Genomic DNA, 16,375 nt, shown 5'->3' on the forward strand with positions numbered 1-16,375 from the left:
GCCCTTATTGTTTTTTCCGCACCTTCTAACCACCCATCACCACTGTTTAGAAGTCCTTTAATCTTGACTTGCAAACAGCTCTTAAAAATGAACATGAATTTGTACCAGAAAGAAAGGAACTGCAAAGAAGAGCTAATGAGGTCGCACAGCCTTGTTAATAAATATAAATAGATTGTGTGTATAACTTGGAAATCATGAAAGGAATAATTAATGCCTTAAAAATTTTTTGGATGGGTGCAAATAAATTCATTCACAATAAATTCATTGTGTTCACACTTTGATGTGTTGTCATTATTATATCTTGTGATAAACAATTAAGGGGTAAATTCACTATGCGCCGAAGCGCCTAACGCTAGCGTCAATTCGCTAGGGTTGGGCATTTTCGTTACTTCGCAAATTCACTAACGAACGCTGGTGTAAATTCGCTAGTGTTACTTCGCACCCTTACGCCTGGCGAATTTGCGCAACGGACGTTACTACGCAAATTCACTGACGCGCGCATTGTACTGAACGCTACCTTTTACGCTAGACTTCCTTCGCCACCTCAGACCAGGCGAAGCTCAATAGAGTAGATAGGGATTGCTTCAAAAAAAGTTCAAATTTTTTCTAAGTCCCAAAAAACGCTGGCGTTTTTTCTATATTATGGGTGATAGGCTGAAAAAGATCTAAAAAATTTTTGGGGCTCCCCTCCTTCCCCCCTACATTTCCTAACTCATGGCAACTTAACTATACAGTGGGCACATGTGTAGGGGAAAAAAAAAATATTATTTGATGTTTTGAAGGTTTCCCAGGCATTTGTAGTGATTCTATGTATTCCTCCATTGAAATTTGAATTTGGCGCCATATGCAAATTAACCATCGCTAGCGTAACTTCGCTTCGCTTAGCGAATCAACGCTAGCGCAACTTCGCAAACTTACGCTACCCCTGAGCGCAACTTCGGATTTTAGTGAATTTGCGGAGCGCTGGCGAAACTACGCCTGGCGAAGTGCGGCGAAGTTACGCCTGGCGCAACTACGAATCTTAGTGAATGTCCCACTAAGAGTTAATAAAGTGCAATAGTGTAAGGGGTGCTTATTACGTAAGCAACAGTTCACATTCCACTAGTCTGTAGAAGAAGGAATCACTCAATAAAACATAACACGTAATAGTTAATTTAAAATCAAAAGAGGGAATTAATGAAATATAAGAACACTTAAAAATATGATGTATACCGCTCTAGTTTCACAGTTGTAAGGATTGCAGTATATCTGAGTAATGAAAATACTGGTCCCACCTAGATCATTACATCAGCCTATATGCCTTCTAATAGTAGTATGAGTTGGGGTGGGGAGCAGGAGTGTGTCTATAGTATAAGAAATTAGGTAGCTCCTATTGTGGGAAAAACAACGGACAAACCAACACCTTGTTGAATATACACAGACCTAATATCAGAACAAAGAGTTTAAGTGCTATGTGGTAAGAGACACAGTGGGAAGGAGGTCCCCGTAGAGCTTACAGTCTAAGTGGATGGGAGGCTAACATACAGGCACAAATTGGAGATGAAAAAGTGCACAAGGTAAGACATAGTCCAATAGGTTAAGGACTAAGCTAATGTTCTAGTGCTCCAAAAGGTTAGACTCTTAGTTTTTTTCTTGAAGAGATTGAGAGAGGGTTCCTTACGGAGGAATTCAGGGATTAAATACCAGAGGTAAGGAGCCACAAGATAGAAGAGTTTGAGACGAGAGGTGGATGTGGATGGTGTGAAGAGAAGGTGGCTCTGAGAGGAGCAGAGAAGACGGCCAGGAACAAACATTGAGACAAGAGAAGAAAATTAGTGAGGAGCAGAAGAGTGAAGGGCTTTGAATGTTAATACAAGGATTTTATATGCTATTCTTTGCTTAACAGGCAGGCATACTAGGGATTTTGGGGTTGAGCAGGTTCCCTTTTCGAAGAGTGCAGAAGGATCCTAATAGCAGAGTTCAAGATTGATTTGAGGGGAGAAAGATGGGAGTATATATCATATACAGTATCTATATATCTATATTGCATAGACTTGTGCATAAACTTCAGTACTTACTGTATAAAATAATCATCTTCTGCTTCATCGAAATTTGTGCGAATTATATTTGCATATCGCTGGTATATTGGATTTATTCTTTTTAATATGTATTTCTTTTTAAAAAGAAAAAGATTATTAGGAGTCTTCCAATGTTTACGATAATCACACATTCTGCAGTTGGACAGGCAAGATATGGGTTTTATTCACAGTAATACAGTATAGGTCAATAACTGTGTAGAGTTCAATATAAAAAAAGCTAGAATGGACCATTTTTTGCATACTGTGCTCTGCTCTTGCAGAACTGCCACACACATTGAGATTATCTCCTTGAATGCTACCGGTGTTAGATTGGATGTCTCCCTCTACAGTTGTATGCCCCCCTCAGCCTACTTTATTTTTATAGACCTTTTTGTATATCATCAGTACCTTGGCAGAATTGGCCACTCAGATTAAATATCATCCAATATGCTGAGAACACTGAAGGCAGCACAAAGTAATTGTATTTGCCAAAAGTCAGCTTTTGAATCCAGTTGTCCACAATGCAAAATAAATTAAATTCAAATCATTGAGTCAGCAGCACCCAACTGACATCAGTAGGGTAACGTCAAAGGTGCAAGGATGTATTTTTCTTGTTTCATAAATACAACATTGAAGCAGTACCTTAAATAGGGGAAAGTTGGTATAAGTGACCAGTGGATAATCTGAAGACATCACATGTTTCAATACTGTGTACCACACGTTGATTTCATCTTCTTTCTCAAGGTACTTGGTTAAATGAAGGGCTGTCCCATATTCATTATAGCCATACCTAGTCAAAGATATAGTGAAATATCTACTTGAAATAAAAATCAGCAGAACTTCAACTAGGGATGCACCGAATCCAGGATTCGGTTCAGTATTCGGAGGATTCTGCCTTTTTCAGCAGGATTCGGATCCGCAAAATCCTTCTGCCCAGCCGAACTGAATCCGAATCCTAATTTGCATATGCAAATTGGGGAATGGGAGGGAAATTGCGTGACTTTTTGTCAGAAAACAAGGAAGTAAAACATTTTTCCCTTTCCGTTCGGTATTCGGCCGAATCTTTCTCGAAGAATTAGGGGGTTCGGCCGAATCCGAAATAGTGGATTCGGTGCTATATTTATTCATCTATGAGATATAATTGTGAAGGTATTGCTCCTACACAAGTGCATGGATATGTTAACTGGCCTGGGGCAATAATTATGAGCTACTGTGCTCAACAAGTATAATCAAAGCTTGAAGCCTGCTGTAAAATAATGAATTCAAAAGATCAATATGCCTTTAAAATAATACATTCTTACCCTAAAAGAAAGAAAAGTGTATTTGGTTCACAAACTATGCTACAGTTTACATAAATAAGCAGCTGTGTAGCAACATTTCAAATAAAAATAAAAAGAGTTCAAATTGGGCTAAATGGCACTCGTATGGATAACAAATAACAGGTTTTGGTTCTTTGAACTTTATCCGCTGGTGGAAAAACACTAGTGGCCAAAAAGCAGATCGGCAGTGAAATCACCCCCTATATATAAAATATATATGCTCATAGACAGACGTTGTCAAAATGAACACAAGCATTAAAGATAAATAGAGTTCATTTGTAAATGACTAAAACACTGTAGAATAAAAACATTTAAATGTGAATATATTTTTCACCTTGTGGCATTAATGGTGGTAAAAAAATTGGGTTACTTGTTAATTTCACATACCGGTAATATCTATTTATCGCTCACACATGATCACAAAGACAAAAAATGTTGCACTGGAAAAAAAAAATCCCTATTGATATAGTGATGACGGTTTCATTTTATTAATAAAGGAATAAAGGAAAATGTATTTTGTGGTTTGGTTACAGTGATTAGTCAGTAATATATTCCCATGATATGTATCCACTCACCTAGCCAAAGTAAATGCGTCTTCAATCAGCTGTATTCTATTAACTGTGGTTATAGCCTATACAATGAGCAGACAACATGTTAAAACCATTAAATATATAGTATATATAGCACAAATAAGATTGATATGAATAATATACTAAATAGCAGAAAAAATGCCTTTGTGTGGGATGGATACAAGACTTTCATTGGGGGTTTATGAAGGATTGGTTTTTGCCTTGGGTAACTTGGGTTATAACTTTTTTCCACAATGACAGGACATGTTCCATTGTGGATATGTCCTCATTAAATTGTGGTAAATGTATGTATTCTTTATTTTTAATTTTTTAATAAAAGTGCAATAAAATAGTAAGGAAACAAAATAATATTAAAGCATAGAAAAGAAAGTATATAACATTTATTGTTTATTTTAGATTATACTCTTTAGAGAAGTATATGAAGATACAATGTATGTATATGTTGGAAAAACACAATAAATAAAAAGAAAGAAAAAAAGAAAAGAAAGTATATAAAGGGAAAGGGGGAAAAAGGAAAGAGGAAAATCTTACAGGCCATTGTAACACGATTTTGGGATATATAGGCCAATGGGGTTAACAACCAGCTAGTATACTGGAGCATGGGTTACATTTGACTCTAACACTTAAGATGGGCCTTCGCAAAGTGGAAGAAATGGAAATGTGGTGTAGTGCAACTACAACTACTGCAGGCTACTGTGCATAAACTGAATAAAGAAAAGGGTGCCACGAGGTTCTCTCCCAGAGGAGTGGTCAGGGAGGAGAACCTAAAGTCTGACACCATATCCACTGTGGTCCCATCACTGTAGGCAAATCTTACAACCTAGGAAGCTACTCCCTGCTACAACTCCTTGTTGGAGCACAAAGCTGCTCTTTCTCTCTTACTCTCCTCGAGAGTCTATAACATATAGTAACCCTGTCACTAACTAGCCTCGTTCACAGGGTCCCTGCTCCCGGACTTATCTCTCTCTAGAGGTATTGGTTCCTTGAGGGCAAATTGGCGCCTTGGTGTACCCAGACTCAACGAAGACATCCAGCTGGATCAGACACCAGGAGCCAAACAGGAAGATCCATCCCTTATCACTCACTATACCAAAGTGTATCAGGAAGTGGTCACAGTGCCTCCTGGCCAATAACTGGGATATGTAAAATACAACTAGTTACATGGGCATCTGCCCAGCAAATAGGGAGATCAGGAAGTGTAGGGGTAAATCCATAGGGGAACATTAACCCTATGGGTCCCCACACCATCATATTTCCAAGTCATATTAATTTACACAGACAGTTCAGATTATCTAATTTAGCACAAATATTACATGATTGTCTATTAATTCATAGGAGAATAAGGCTCTATGGTACTTATATCCATTATGTTAGGTGCTAATGGTGCGGCATCTAGAAAATATAGTCAGTAACTATTAAAAATGGAACTGATAGGAATCTTTCAGGCTACTTTGTAGCCTGAATTGATGTAGGGGGTATATATAACAATTCTTTTGAAAGAGGAAGTAAAGCCCAAACTAAAAGTGTTTCCTTGAGTTTCTGCTCATTGATTAGAGCTCATCAATAGTTCCAAGCTCAGTCTGTGATTTTACAGTGAAACTCTTTTTTTTTAAATGAATGTTGTATTGTAATATTTCAGAATAGCACCTTGATCCTGCTGGATGGCTTGCATTTACTTTGCATTTAGTAAGTACAGGGCTCAAATTTAATTTGAAGTGAAGATTATGTCAATTCAATGAACACTTGTATGTGTAGGAATTTTTCACTAACAAAAAGGAGAAATGGTCAATTGGTCAAAGTGGAGGGTGGAATATTAGTAAGTATAGATATACACACAATGTTGAGGAAAGGATTAATAATGAAAGGGTAGTTCAGTTTATTCCATGTCTTCCTAGTGTTTGTGTCAGGAATGCTTGGCACAGTCACTCCTTTCAGCACCTCCGTCGGCGCATCCAAGATGGTGGCGCCCATTGACTGCACGTGGAATGCAGACGCCGGTGTGTTGACGCCGATAACGTCATGGGAATGGCCCAAAATTCAAAGTTTAAAACCCTTCCAGGTCCTGGGTTCAATGCCCGATTATAGCGTTTGTTTTGGACATTCCTGAGTACTCTATTATTCTTGTTGTACTGATCTGTGGACTTTGACCCTGCCTGTTTATCTGCCTGCCTTTTGAACGTCTGCTTGGATTTGGATTTGGCATTACGAACTTGGACTTTGATATCTGGGCTTCCTCCTTGGTCCGGACTACTCCCGCTGGGAGCCGATGGGCCCCCTGACAGTTTGTAGAGATTATTTGAATTTGCAGTAACGCTCGGGTGAGTTGTAGGTGAGACACTCTATTGAATTCGTGTGATTTGCACATTAACTCCTCTAAAGAGAGATAGAGGCCCTCAATTCCCAATATACAGTACTAACTAATGAGATGTTTGCTTTGTACTACAGAATTTATATTGTTATCATTTCACAAATGACAGGATAGAGTAGGGTTGTTATTTCATTGAATGGGTTCTTTACCTTGCCAATAATGAATACATGTAATGTCTGGCCTACTGAGGTCATGATAGTTGATTCTGCAGATGATGTTGATGATGATGATGTTCCAGGCCATAAAGATGGTAATTGGAAGCTAGAACCTAATGAACTAGTGGTTTGTTTAAACATTAAGCTACTATACCAGCATGTTTACCTTTGGGTTGGTTTCAAGCTGTTTTGCCAGGCGGTTCCAGTTCTCCTTATTATAATTTGTTCTGTAATATCCCGTTACATTGATGTTTAAAACAATCCACTCATCTGCTGCAGTTGTCATTAAGGGAAAAACTTCTGCATTTGCAAAATGAAAAGAGGTCTAAATGAATATTTCATATGGCTGCATGCATCTTTCAGAATGAAGTTCTAACATTGCATAATCATTGCCACTAGAACCTGGTGGAGTTCATATGGTCTCACATATTATAATACACACGTTTTAGAGAGTCATGTGACAAAATTACATCACTAAGCTCCGTTTATAACTGATGACATCACTAAGAGACGTTTATAAGGATATAAATTACAGGACATTCATGGCTTCTGTGTATTATATAATATAATATTATTATAATATTATAAATAACAGTAGGGGGTACATTATCCACTGCTTATAACTGTACCAGGCAACAGGCCTATTAATTCCAAGCTGACATGCAATATGTTCATATTTTGAAGCAGGGGTTCTATTGTTTTGGAACACATGTGAAGTCACAGATTTTAACTGTTGGCATCAGTAAACCCAATTTTCAAAGTTATATTGTACAGGACTGTTGTGTTTAACAGTAACTTTTCTTACTGGATTTGCTGTCTAGCCAGAGAGATGTTTGCTCAATTCCATTTTTCATCCAAGTTACAGGAACAATCCATGAGTGACTAAAATGGAAATAATACATAGGGTTATGTTAATACAAGTTTAATATATGTAATATAACAATACAACTTTTAAAACATTCATTGACATTAACATAGACTCAACTACGTACATACTGTATATGAGATCCGTTATCCAGATTTACAAGAAGATCATCTCCCGTAGACTCCATTTTAATCAAATGCTTACATTTTTTGAAAATTATTCCCTTTTTCCCATCTAATAATACAACAGTATATTGTACAAGTCCAACTTAGATATAATGAATCCTTTTTGGAGCTAAAACAATCCCATTGGGTTTAATCAAAGTTTAAATCATTTTTTAGTAGACTTAAGGTACTGTATGGAGAGCCAAATTACAGAAAGATCTGTTACCCGGAAATCCCTGCTCCCATGCATTCTGGATAACAGGTCCCATACCTGTACAATCCAAAATTCATATATCAAATTGTGATTTTTTTTCCCCACAAATCTTTAAAAATGTTCCTATATTTCTTAAAAGCTCTAAAAATTTGAAATGTATATTATGAAATAAATGAAAAAAACATGAAAATCTTGGCAAAGGTTTGCTAAGTAAAAGTTGTCGAGGTGTTATAAAAGTCAATGGGAGCTGATCTTATTGCACTGCTTTAAATGAATTTGGACTTTTAGGAGGTTTCCAGATTTTTTTTTTCACTAGGAATTGTCAAAAAGACTCTTATTTTTAGAGGTTCTCGAGGTGTTCATATATTTTAGCACATTTGTGGTTTTAGAGTTTGTGACTTTGGTAGTGGTTTCCAAAACCTCTACAACCACAAGAATTCAAGCTTTCAATAAATAGGCCTCCATGAGTCAATAACAGAATATAGGAGGTGTAGCACCCTAGTAGTGGTAAATCCAAAGTCATCTAAGAGAAGTCCATCCCATGTAAAAGGAGTCCATATACAGTAATTGTATGTTTTGGTAACCAGCCTGATCATGGAAGGGTTGTTTTATTGTAAGTTAATGTTCACAACAAGTGAATAGTTTAGAGTACTTGCTATCACTTGTGATGTTATCTGTGTTGTCAGTCTTAAACATCTCTTTAGCCACTTTTCCAGTAGTTGTATTTAAAGTGAGAAGAGGTATGCCTCTTTGAAATGTCCAGGACTGCATAATATGTCTTAAAGTTGTCGGAAGCTGAACTTCGTCTTGTTGATCTATAAACTAAGAAAATTAATTTGTGTAAAAAAAAAAAAAAATGACCCTTTACACTATAAATATAAATAAAATACCATATTTACAAACAAGCATGATTTTTCATAATTTTTGTATTTAACAACAATAATCAACATTTTTGCTTATACCAAAATATCAAAAGGGTAATACAAAAAGTAAGGAAATGACTGTACTAACTTGCTCATTAAAATACATTAATACACCAGGATCCTGAAAATAACTTTTTTGGCTTCGGGACACTGGTGTTACTTCTTGGGGCCTCTTTTGCCCTCCTGTACATGAGAGTGGGGCTTTACAGAAAAGAGGTTCCTCAGGACCCTATTCCCATTAGTTAGGGGGAAATCTGGGGTTTATGGCATTTGTATGGATCTCTTATACATATCCTTATACCCAGCCTTTTTGGGTGATGGGTCATGCCCAGTGGAGGATACCCTTGCTTTTGGGACAGATCAAGAGTGACCTCTGAAAGTCAACTTAAAATTTTCTAGAAAGCTTGGTGTTCTTCCTTAATGGTTCTTAGTAATTATAATAAAATGAAAAGAATGTAAAAGAGTTGACTAAATCATTTGATACACTCTACCTTCTCAAGGATAGAGCGGTCAAGAAAAGGACTCTATGTGCTCATAAAAATGAAAAGTTCAAATATAATTAAGATGTAAACAAGAATTCTCCATGTATGCTTTTGTCACACTTCAAGTGGCTGAAGGTTCCTTGTAAATAAAAAGGTGAAGGACTCAGATGCATTTTAACCAATTGCATTTTAAGACCTATATTATGTGTTTTATTATTACAAAAAAAAGGAAATCATTTTAGAAAATGTGGATTATTTGGATAAAATTGAGTCTATGGGAGATGGCCCTTCTGTTGTGGACCTAGACATTTGCCCCACTTGATTGAATGTGCACTACTTTAATATATACAGTTAGGTCCATAAATATTTGGACAGACAACTGTTTTTTTTCTAATTTTGGTTCTGTACATGGCCACAATGAATTTTAAATGAAACAACTCAGATGCAGTTGAACTGAAGACTTTCAGCTGCAATTCAGTGGGTTGAATAAAAAGATTGCATAAAATGTGAGGAACATTTAGCTTCTTATAGTATTTTGATCTCTGGGTCCCTGTAAAAGTAACTATAAAATGTACTGTAGTGTAATAAGCCTCGGAATATACAGTAAATGTCCACATGTCCAGTCCAACTTTAAAATTCATTGTGGTCATGTACAGAACCAAAGTTAGGAAAAAAAAGTTGTCTGTCCAAATATTTATGGACCTAACTGTATACATATGTATTTATAATGTATGCATATATATGAATGTGTGTGTTTTCCTAATAATTCCATCCGTTACTAACCATTTTATAAACTCAAAATTTATTGTCCAGAAAGACTTATAAGCTGTGTGTATGAACTCTTATTTAGAGTCGTTGTTACTGTTTATAATACTGATGCCTAATAATTTTAGCTTCTGACAAAAAGTTGGACTGGACATGTGGACATTTACTGTATATTCTGAGGCTTATTACACTACAGTACATTTTATAGTTACTTTTACAGGGACCCAGAGAGCTAAATACTATACGCCAAATAAAAAAATCTGTTCTACATCTGTGTGCCCTGTAGAGGAAAAATATATTCTGGAAATAGACATAGATAAAATGTGTATATTACAAAATAATATGAACATTGTATACATGCTAGGAGGATATAAATAGTACCATTTGCAAATGATTCCACAGATCATCCTGGTCAACGTTTGAGAATGAAAAGGTCTTCAGATATGACTGCCATGAAACAAATAAATGTTCATTACTATTATTATTATAACCAAACAAAGACACAGACCATTCACATTGGTGATTCACGTATGCAAGGAGGAATCCTCCAAATTCGAAAACTGACAAATATTATTTATGAATGCAAGAAAGTTTTTTCTGAACTCACGCTGATTCCCTTGATGAAGAGTTTCTCTGTCAGGAAACTCGATAGCATTCGTACAAGGGCAGAGCCCTGGAGAACAAGAAACAGAAGATATTGTTTTAAGATTTGCACAAGAACAATGGAAAGTCAATCTGTATCTTAGGAGAAATATAGGGTACAACTTTAGAGAGGAGATGCAAATAATATAACAAGTGTAAATGAGTAAACCTATATACACCTTAAGTATATTTTTACCAGTATTCCTATCACCAATGTACATCTTATGCTGATTTAAATAACCATTAGGTTCAGACTTCTCAAACTCTAAACCAGTGGTAATGCAGAGGAATGGACACACCAGCAGACTAGCTCCAACCAAGTGGTTTTGATGTCATTGTAAATACTTTGCTGAAAGAAATGCACTGGTCTTATATACTACTCATTTCAGATAGGTAATGCGATTGAAACGTTTATGTAAAATTCACCTACAGACAATCACTATCTGATGCTGAAACTGGTGATAGAGGAACATCTACATCTACAGAATCTACAGGAGTTTATATTCTCTCACATTCTCGTGACTGGGAAAATAAAGAGTCTAGATAACCTTGTTTCGTTAGAACAAGCTACATTCCCACACTAGGGATGTCCATCCTGCACAGATGTAACTCCTTTTTCTACATTGGGCGGAAAATGCAATTACAGATGGGATATTTGAAACCATCATAGTACCCGTTTGTTTGAGATTACATTGAATGAGGCTGCGTAACTGGGGTCACACTACTTTTTACTACATTACATAATATGACATGCCTGGGGCCCCATCAGTGACTGATTTTGTTTCCAAGTTTAAAAAATGTCAAAGCTGAACTTGTGCTCCTTATCTGAGCAGCATTATATTGAGGAAGACCCTCACAAAAGACTCTAGGGGGCAAATTCACTAAGATGCGAAGTTGCGCCAGGCGCAACTTCGCCGCACTTCGCCAGGCGTAGTTTCGCCAGGGCTCCGCAAATTCACTAAAATCCGAAGTTGCGCACAGGGGTAGCGTAAGGTTGCAAAGTTGCGCTAGCGTTGATTCGCTATATAAAGCAAAGTTACGCTAGCGAAGGCTAATTTGCATACGGCGCGAAATTCAAATTTCAATGGAGGAACACCTATCTGCACTACAAATGCCTAGAAAACCTTCAAATCAGCAAATAAAAATTTTTATTTTGCCCTACACATGTGCCCACTGTCTAGGTAAGTTGCCATGAGTCAGGAAATGTAGGGGGGAGGAAGGGGAGCCCCAAAAAATTTTCGATCTTTTTCAGGCTATCAGCCATCATGTAGAAAACACGCCAGCGTTTTTTTGGGACTTAGAAAAAAAATTGACTTTTTTTTAAACAATCCCTATCTACTCTATTGCGCTTCGCCAGGTCTGAGGTGGCGAAGGAAGTCTAGCGTAAAAGGTAGCGTTCAGTACACTGCGCAAATTAGTGAATTTGCGTAGTTTCGTCGCTAGCGAAAATTCGCCTGGCGTAAGGTTGCGAAGTAACACTAGCGAAACTACGCCAGCGTTCGTTAGTGAATTTGCACAGTAGCGAAAATGCCAAACGCTAGCGAATTAACGCTAGCGTTCAGCGCTTCGCGGCTTAGTGAATTTGCCCCTTGGTGCCTCCAAGTTCCCCAAGCTTAAAGGTGGATGGCAAATGTCCCTGGAGGGGGGTTATATAGATCACTGCATGCCAATGCCTTTGCCCATATTTACCCACAATAGAAAGAGAGTTTATTGAATTGTTAGTTCCCACTAGTTCCGGTTTTCATTGCGCATGGTACTGATCATATTTACCTTGTCGTATGTGAATTCATTAAACATATAAGAGGAATCCACTTCATAGAGATCTTTTTTTAATGACACACTGTTAGAGTGAGCTCCTACGTCGCTCTCAAAGATGGGCTGCAAGTTGTGCATGGTGAACAATTCATCCTGTAAACAACAAAATACTGTAGGTTTCCTGTTTTTATATACACTTTTGAGCAAAAAAACGAAGGGTTTTAATATTGTGTCCCACACTTAAAATCATGTTTCCTGGTTCTATTTTTCTCTCAGTGTATGGTTATTTATACTCCAGTTTATCACAAAAACATATGGAGACACCATGGGGGTTATTTATCAAAGTCCTCAATGTTTTCTGTTAAAAACTCGCAAATTTGCTTTGCGGAAAAAAAAAATGTTCACGATTTTTTCGTATCTTTCCACCAATTTTTTTCAGATTTTTCACCCAAAAGCGTATTTATTATTTCTCATTGGGACTTCTCCCATTGACTTATATGCAACCTCGACAGGTCTGAGGTGGTGGATTTTCAGATTCGGACTTTTCCATCCTCGGGGTTTAATAAATTCCGAAAAATTTGTGATTTTTTTTAAAAGTCCGATCTCTAAAAAAAAAAAATCAAAAATTTTTCATGATTTTTGCATTCGGAGTTTAGTAGATAACCCCCAATGTCATACAAGGAATGGAAGTAAGCTAGAGGATACACTGTTCACACACAATAGGGTATAATGGTATGGGACCTTTTATTCAGAATGCCTGGGACCTGGGATTTTTCAGATAAGGGATCTTTCTGTAATTTGGATCTCCATACCTTATAGGTGGCCATACACAGAGAGATTGACTCGTATGACGATGTCGCCAAACAAGCGGCTCTTTCCCCAATATACCCACCTTGAGGTGGGTGATATCAGGCCCTAGGGCCCAACGATCATAATGTAAAAAATACAGACAGTCGGATTGTGGGATCGCATCAACGAACAGATGCAGTCCGGGATCCAACTAGATTTTTAACCCTGCCCAATTGACATCTGGCTGATTTTTGGCCCATCTGAGGGCCCCATACATGGGCCAATAATATCGGCCCATGTATGGCCACCTTAAAGGAGAACTAAACCCTAAAAATGAATAGGGCTACAAATGCCATGTTTTATATACTGAACGTATTGCACCAGCCTAAAGTTTCAGCATCTCAATAGCAGCAATGATCCAGAACTTGTCACAGGAGGTCACCATCTTAGAAAGTGTCTGTGACACTCACGTGCTCAGTGGGCTCTGAGCAGCTGTTGAGAAGCTAAGCTTAAGGGTCGTCACAGAAATGAGTTTGGTCTATAAATTAATGCTACAAGGAGGATTATTAAATTCTGATGCTAATTTCACTGGTTTCTGTGCTGCCATGTAGTAATTATCCATATTATTAATTACTAATCAGCCTTACGTATATTGTGACATTTATATTCTATGTGTACTGTATATTTTAAGTCGTTCCCTAAGCTCAGTAACTGACAGCACCATGTGCAGTAAATCAGCAGAAAAGAAGATGGGGAGCTACTGGGGCATCTTTGGAGACACAGATCTTTACTGATAAAGGGCTGTGGTTGCCTTGGGCTGGTACAGAAGCACAAAACATAATGTAAAACATTTCTAGCCTACTTATTTAGTTTAACTTTCCTTGTCCTTTAAGTCTACTAAACAATTATTTAAACATGAATTAAACCCAAAAGTATGTGGTTTCCTCCAATAAATATTAATTATAGCTTAGTTGGGATCAAGTACAAGGTGCTGTTTTATTATTACAGAGAAAAAAAATCAATTTTAAAAATGTAAATTATTTGATTGAAATGGAGACAGCCTTTCTGTAATATCATATCAATGTCTATTCATGAAGTTCTAGTATGAAAGGAATCTTTCCTTTCAATCATGATCAATAATAGGATAAGAATCACTTTACATACCCGATTCAATTTGGAGTCAAGGAACGTAACACCAAAATACTCCATATAAGATGCAAATCCTTCATTTAGCCACAGATCAGTCCACCATTTCATGGTAACGAGGTTTCCAAACCACTTCAACAAAAAGACATGAACAGTATTTTCTTACAGCACACTACCACACTGCATTGCCATCATACCCGAATTCAGTTAGAAAAAAACATGAATTCAGGTTATTGATCAAGTGATTTTTGCTCATGCATATAACGGTTATCAGTGTTCGCTATTTCCAAAATAGTCTGGTCTATATAGACTAATAATATAATTATAATATAGTGTTGACTCATTACAAGCATACATTCTGTATGTAGTAATTTACTTCTTGCCGTATCAAACAGTTTACTTCTGAGTTTAACATTTTGCAATTCACTGGAAATTGCGTATAAAAAAACAAAATCTAATTCCTATTCCCATTCCTATTGAGCTGCATCTTCTCTTTACTTGCAAGCAATCTGCACCTTGTAGAATTATTTAAAGGCCAAACAGGAGTGCCAAGAATAAAGGTTATACGTTTATAGCGACCTTGATTTGTTCTAGTTTTCAAGCAGTATTTATGGGACATTTTGTAGCCTTAAACAAAAGTGATATAAAGTCATCAAAATAAAAATGCATTTATTTCTGTCCCAGGAAATCAATACTGGGCATAACACAGCAATGGGATTTTAAAAAGTAGCAAATCACATGAGTATGCCTTTAAACAACAGAAAAAATGTGATGCCAGTTACACTTTCATACAATTAATATTCTAATTGTATTTTTTGAGAACATATCATGCCTTCAGTAATTGTTGAATAAACAAGGCTTTGGTTATAAATCTATGATGAGTAATTTTTACACATGCCTGGTGCGCAATCTCATGGGAAAAAATCAGAGACGTCCTAAATTTGGAATTCCTTAATTTCTTCTTTGGGTCATAAATCAGTGCTTCCTCGATAAAAGTAATTAATCCCCAATTTTCCATTGCTTCAACGTCAAGGTCAGGCAGGGCCACAAAATCTAATAGAAAAACATTAAAAAAAATCAGTAATGCATTCTAGCTGACACCTATTATCTAACTCGCTGTGTTCATTAAGATTTTTATTCGAAGAATTTCCTTGTTATGAAGAGCAGGGTTTACTAGACAGGAATGGACCATCTGACCCAACAGGAGAGGAAACATTTATTTGGTTCACAGTGCTGCAATAACCTTACTCTTTCTTTTTCTAGTTAAAGGGATACTGTCATTGGAAAAAAACATTTTTCAAAATGAATCAGTTAATAGTGCTGCTCCAGCAGAATTCTGCGCTGAAATCCATTTCTCAAAAGAGCAAACAGATTTTTTTATATTCAATTTTGAAAACTGACATGGGGCTAGACATATTGTCAATTTCACAGCTGCCCCAAGTCATGTGACTTGTGCTCTGATAAACTTCAATCACTCTTTACTGCTGTACTGCAAGTTGGAGTGATATCACCCCCCTCCCTTCCCCCCCCAGCAGCCAAACAAAAGAACAATGGGAAGGTAACCAGATAGTAGCTCCCTAACACAAGATAACAGCTGCCTAGTAGATCTAAGAACAACACTCAATAGTAAAAACCCATGTCTCACTTGGACACATTCAGTTACATTGAGAAGGAAAAACAGCAGCCTTGACAATATGTCTAGCCCCATGTCAGATTTCAAAATTGAATATAAAAAAATCTGTCTGCTCTTTTGAGAAATGGATTTCAGTGCAGAATTCTGCTTGAGCAGCACTATTAACTGATTCATTTTGAAAAAAAAAAATGTTCCCCATGACAGTATCCCTTTAACTAAATGGATAAAGAAAAGAATCAGACATCCCCAGAATCATGAAATTCAAGAAAAGTTCTCTTTTCTAAAATATTCCCTATTGGTATGTGGTATAAATTACATCAGGAAGCTATTCAAGGGTCTCAAAGGATATTATAGTATTTCAACAGTACAACAGTACTGACAGCATTGGGGCCTTGGTTCATATTAAATCAGATCGATATCTACATGACTTTTGTATAGTATTACTGTGTCTGCATGGGATTCCTCCAGTTTCCTCCAACAACAATTGTAATCACCACTTTGGACATCA

At 36.9% G+C, this 16,375-nt stretch overlaps 1 protein-coding gene across 1 annotated transcript in view; it reads right to left on the minus strand.

Annotated features, from left to right (window-relative positions):
* Positions 1-16,375, minus strand: part of lvrn.S (laeverin S homeolog) — a 30,196-nt gene that overhangs the window by 7,182 nt on the left and 6,639 nt on the right. Inside the window, exons 5-15 of the mRNA XM_041580433.1 lie at positions 15,133-15,287; positions 14,253-14,366; positions 12,315-12,452; positions 10,510-10,575; positions 10,284-10,349; positions 8,385-8,554; positions 7,295-7,371; positions 6,656-6,789; positions 3,952-4,007; positions 2,700-2,847; positions 2,058-2,152 (exon numbers count right to left, since the gene is read on the minus strand). Coding sequence (XP_041436367.1) covers positions 2,058-2,152; positions 2,700-2,847; positions 3,952-4,007; positions 6,656-6,789; positions 7,295-7,371; positions 8,385-8,554; positions 10,284-10,349; positions 10,510-10,575; positions 12,315-12,452; positions 14,253-14,366; positions 15,133-15,287 — 1,219 coding nt within the window. The remainder of the gene's footprint in view (positions 1-2,057; positions 2,153-2,699; positions 2,848-3,951; positions 4,008-6,655; positions 6,790-7,294; positions 7,372-8,384; positions 8,555-10,283; positions 10,350-10,509; positions 10,576-12,314; positions 12,453-14,252; positions 14,367-15,132; positions 15,288-16,375) is intronic.

Source organism: Xenopus laevis, chromosome 1S (assembly GCF_017654675.1).
Source record: "Xenopus laevis strain J_2021 chromosome 1S, Xenopus_laevis_v10.1, whole genome shotgun sequence".
Lineage (NCBI taxonomy): Eukaryota > Metazoa > Chordata > Amphibia > Anura > Pipidae > Xenopus > Xenopus laevis.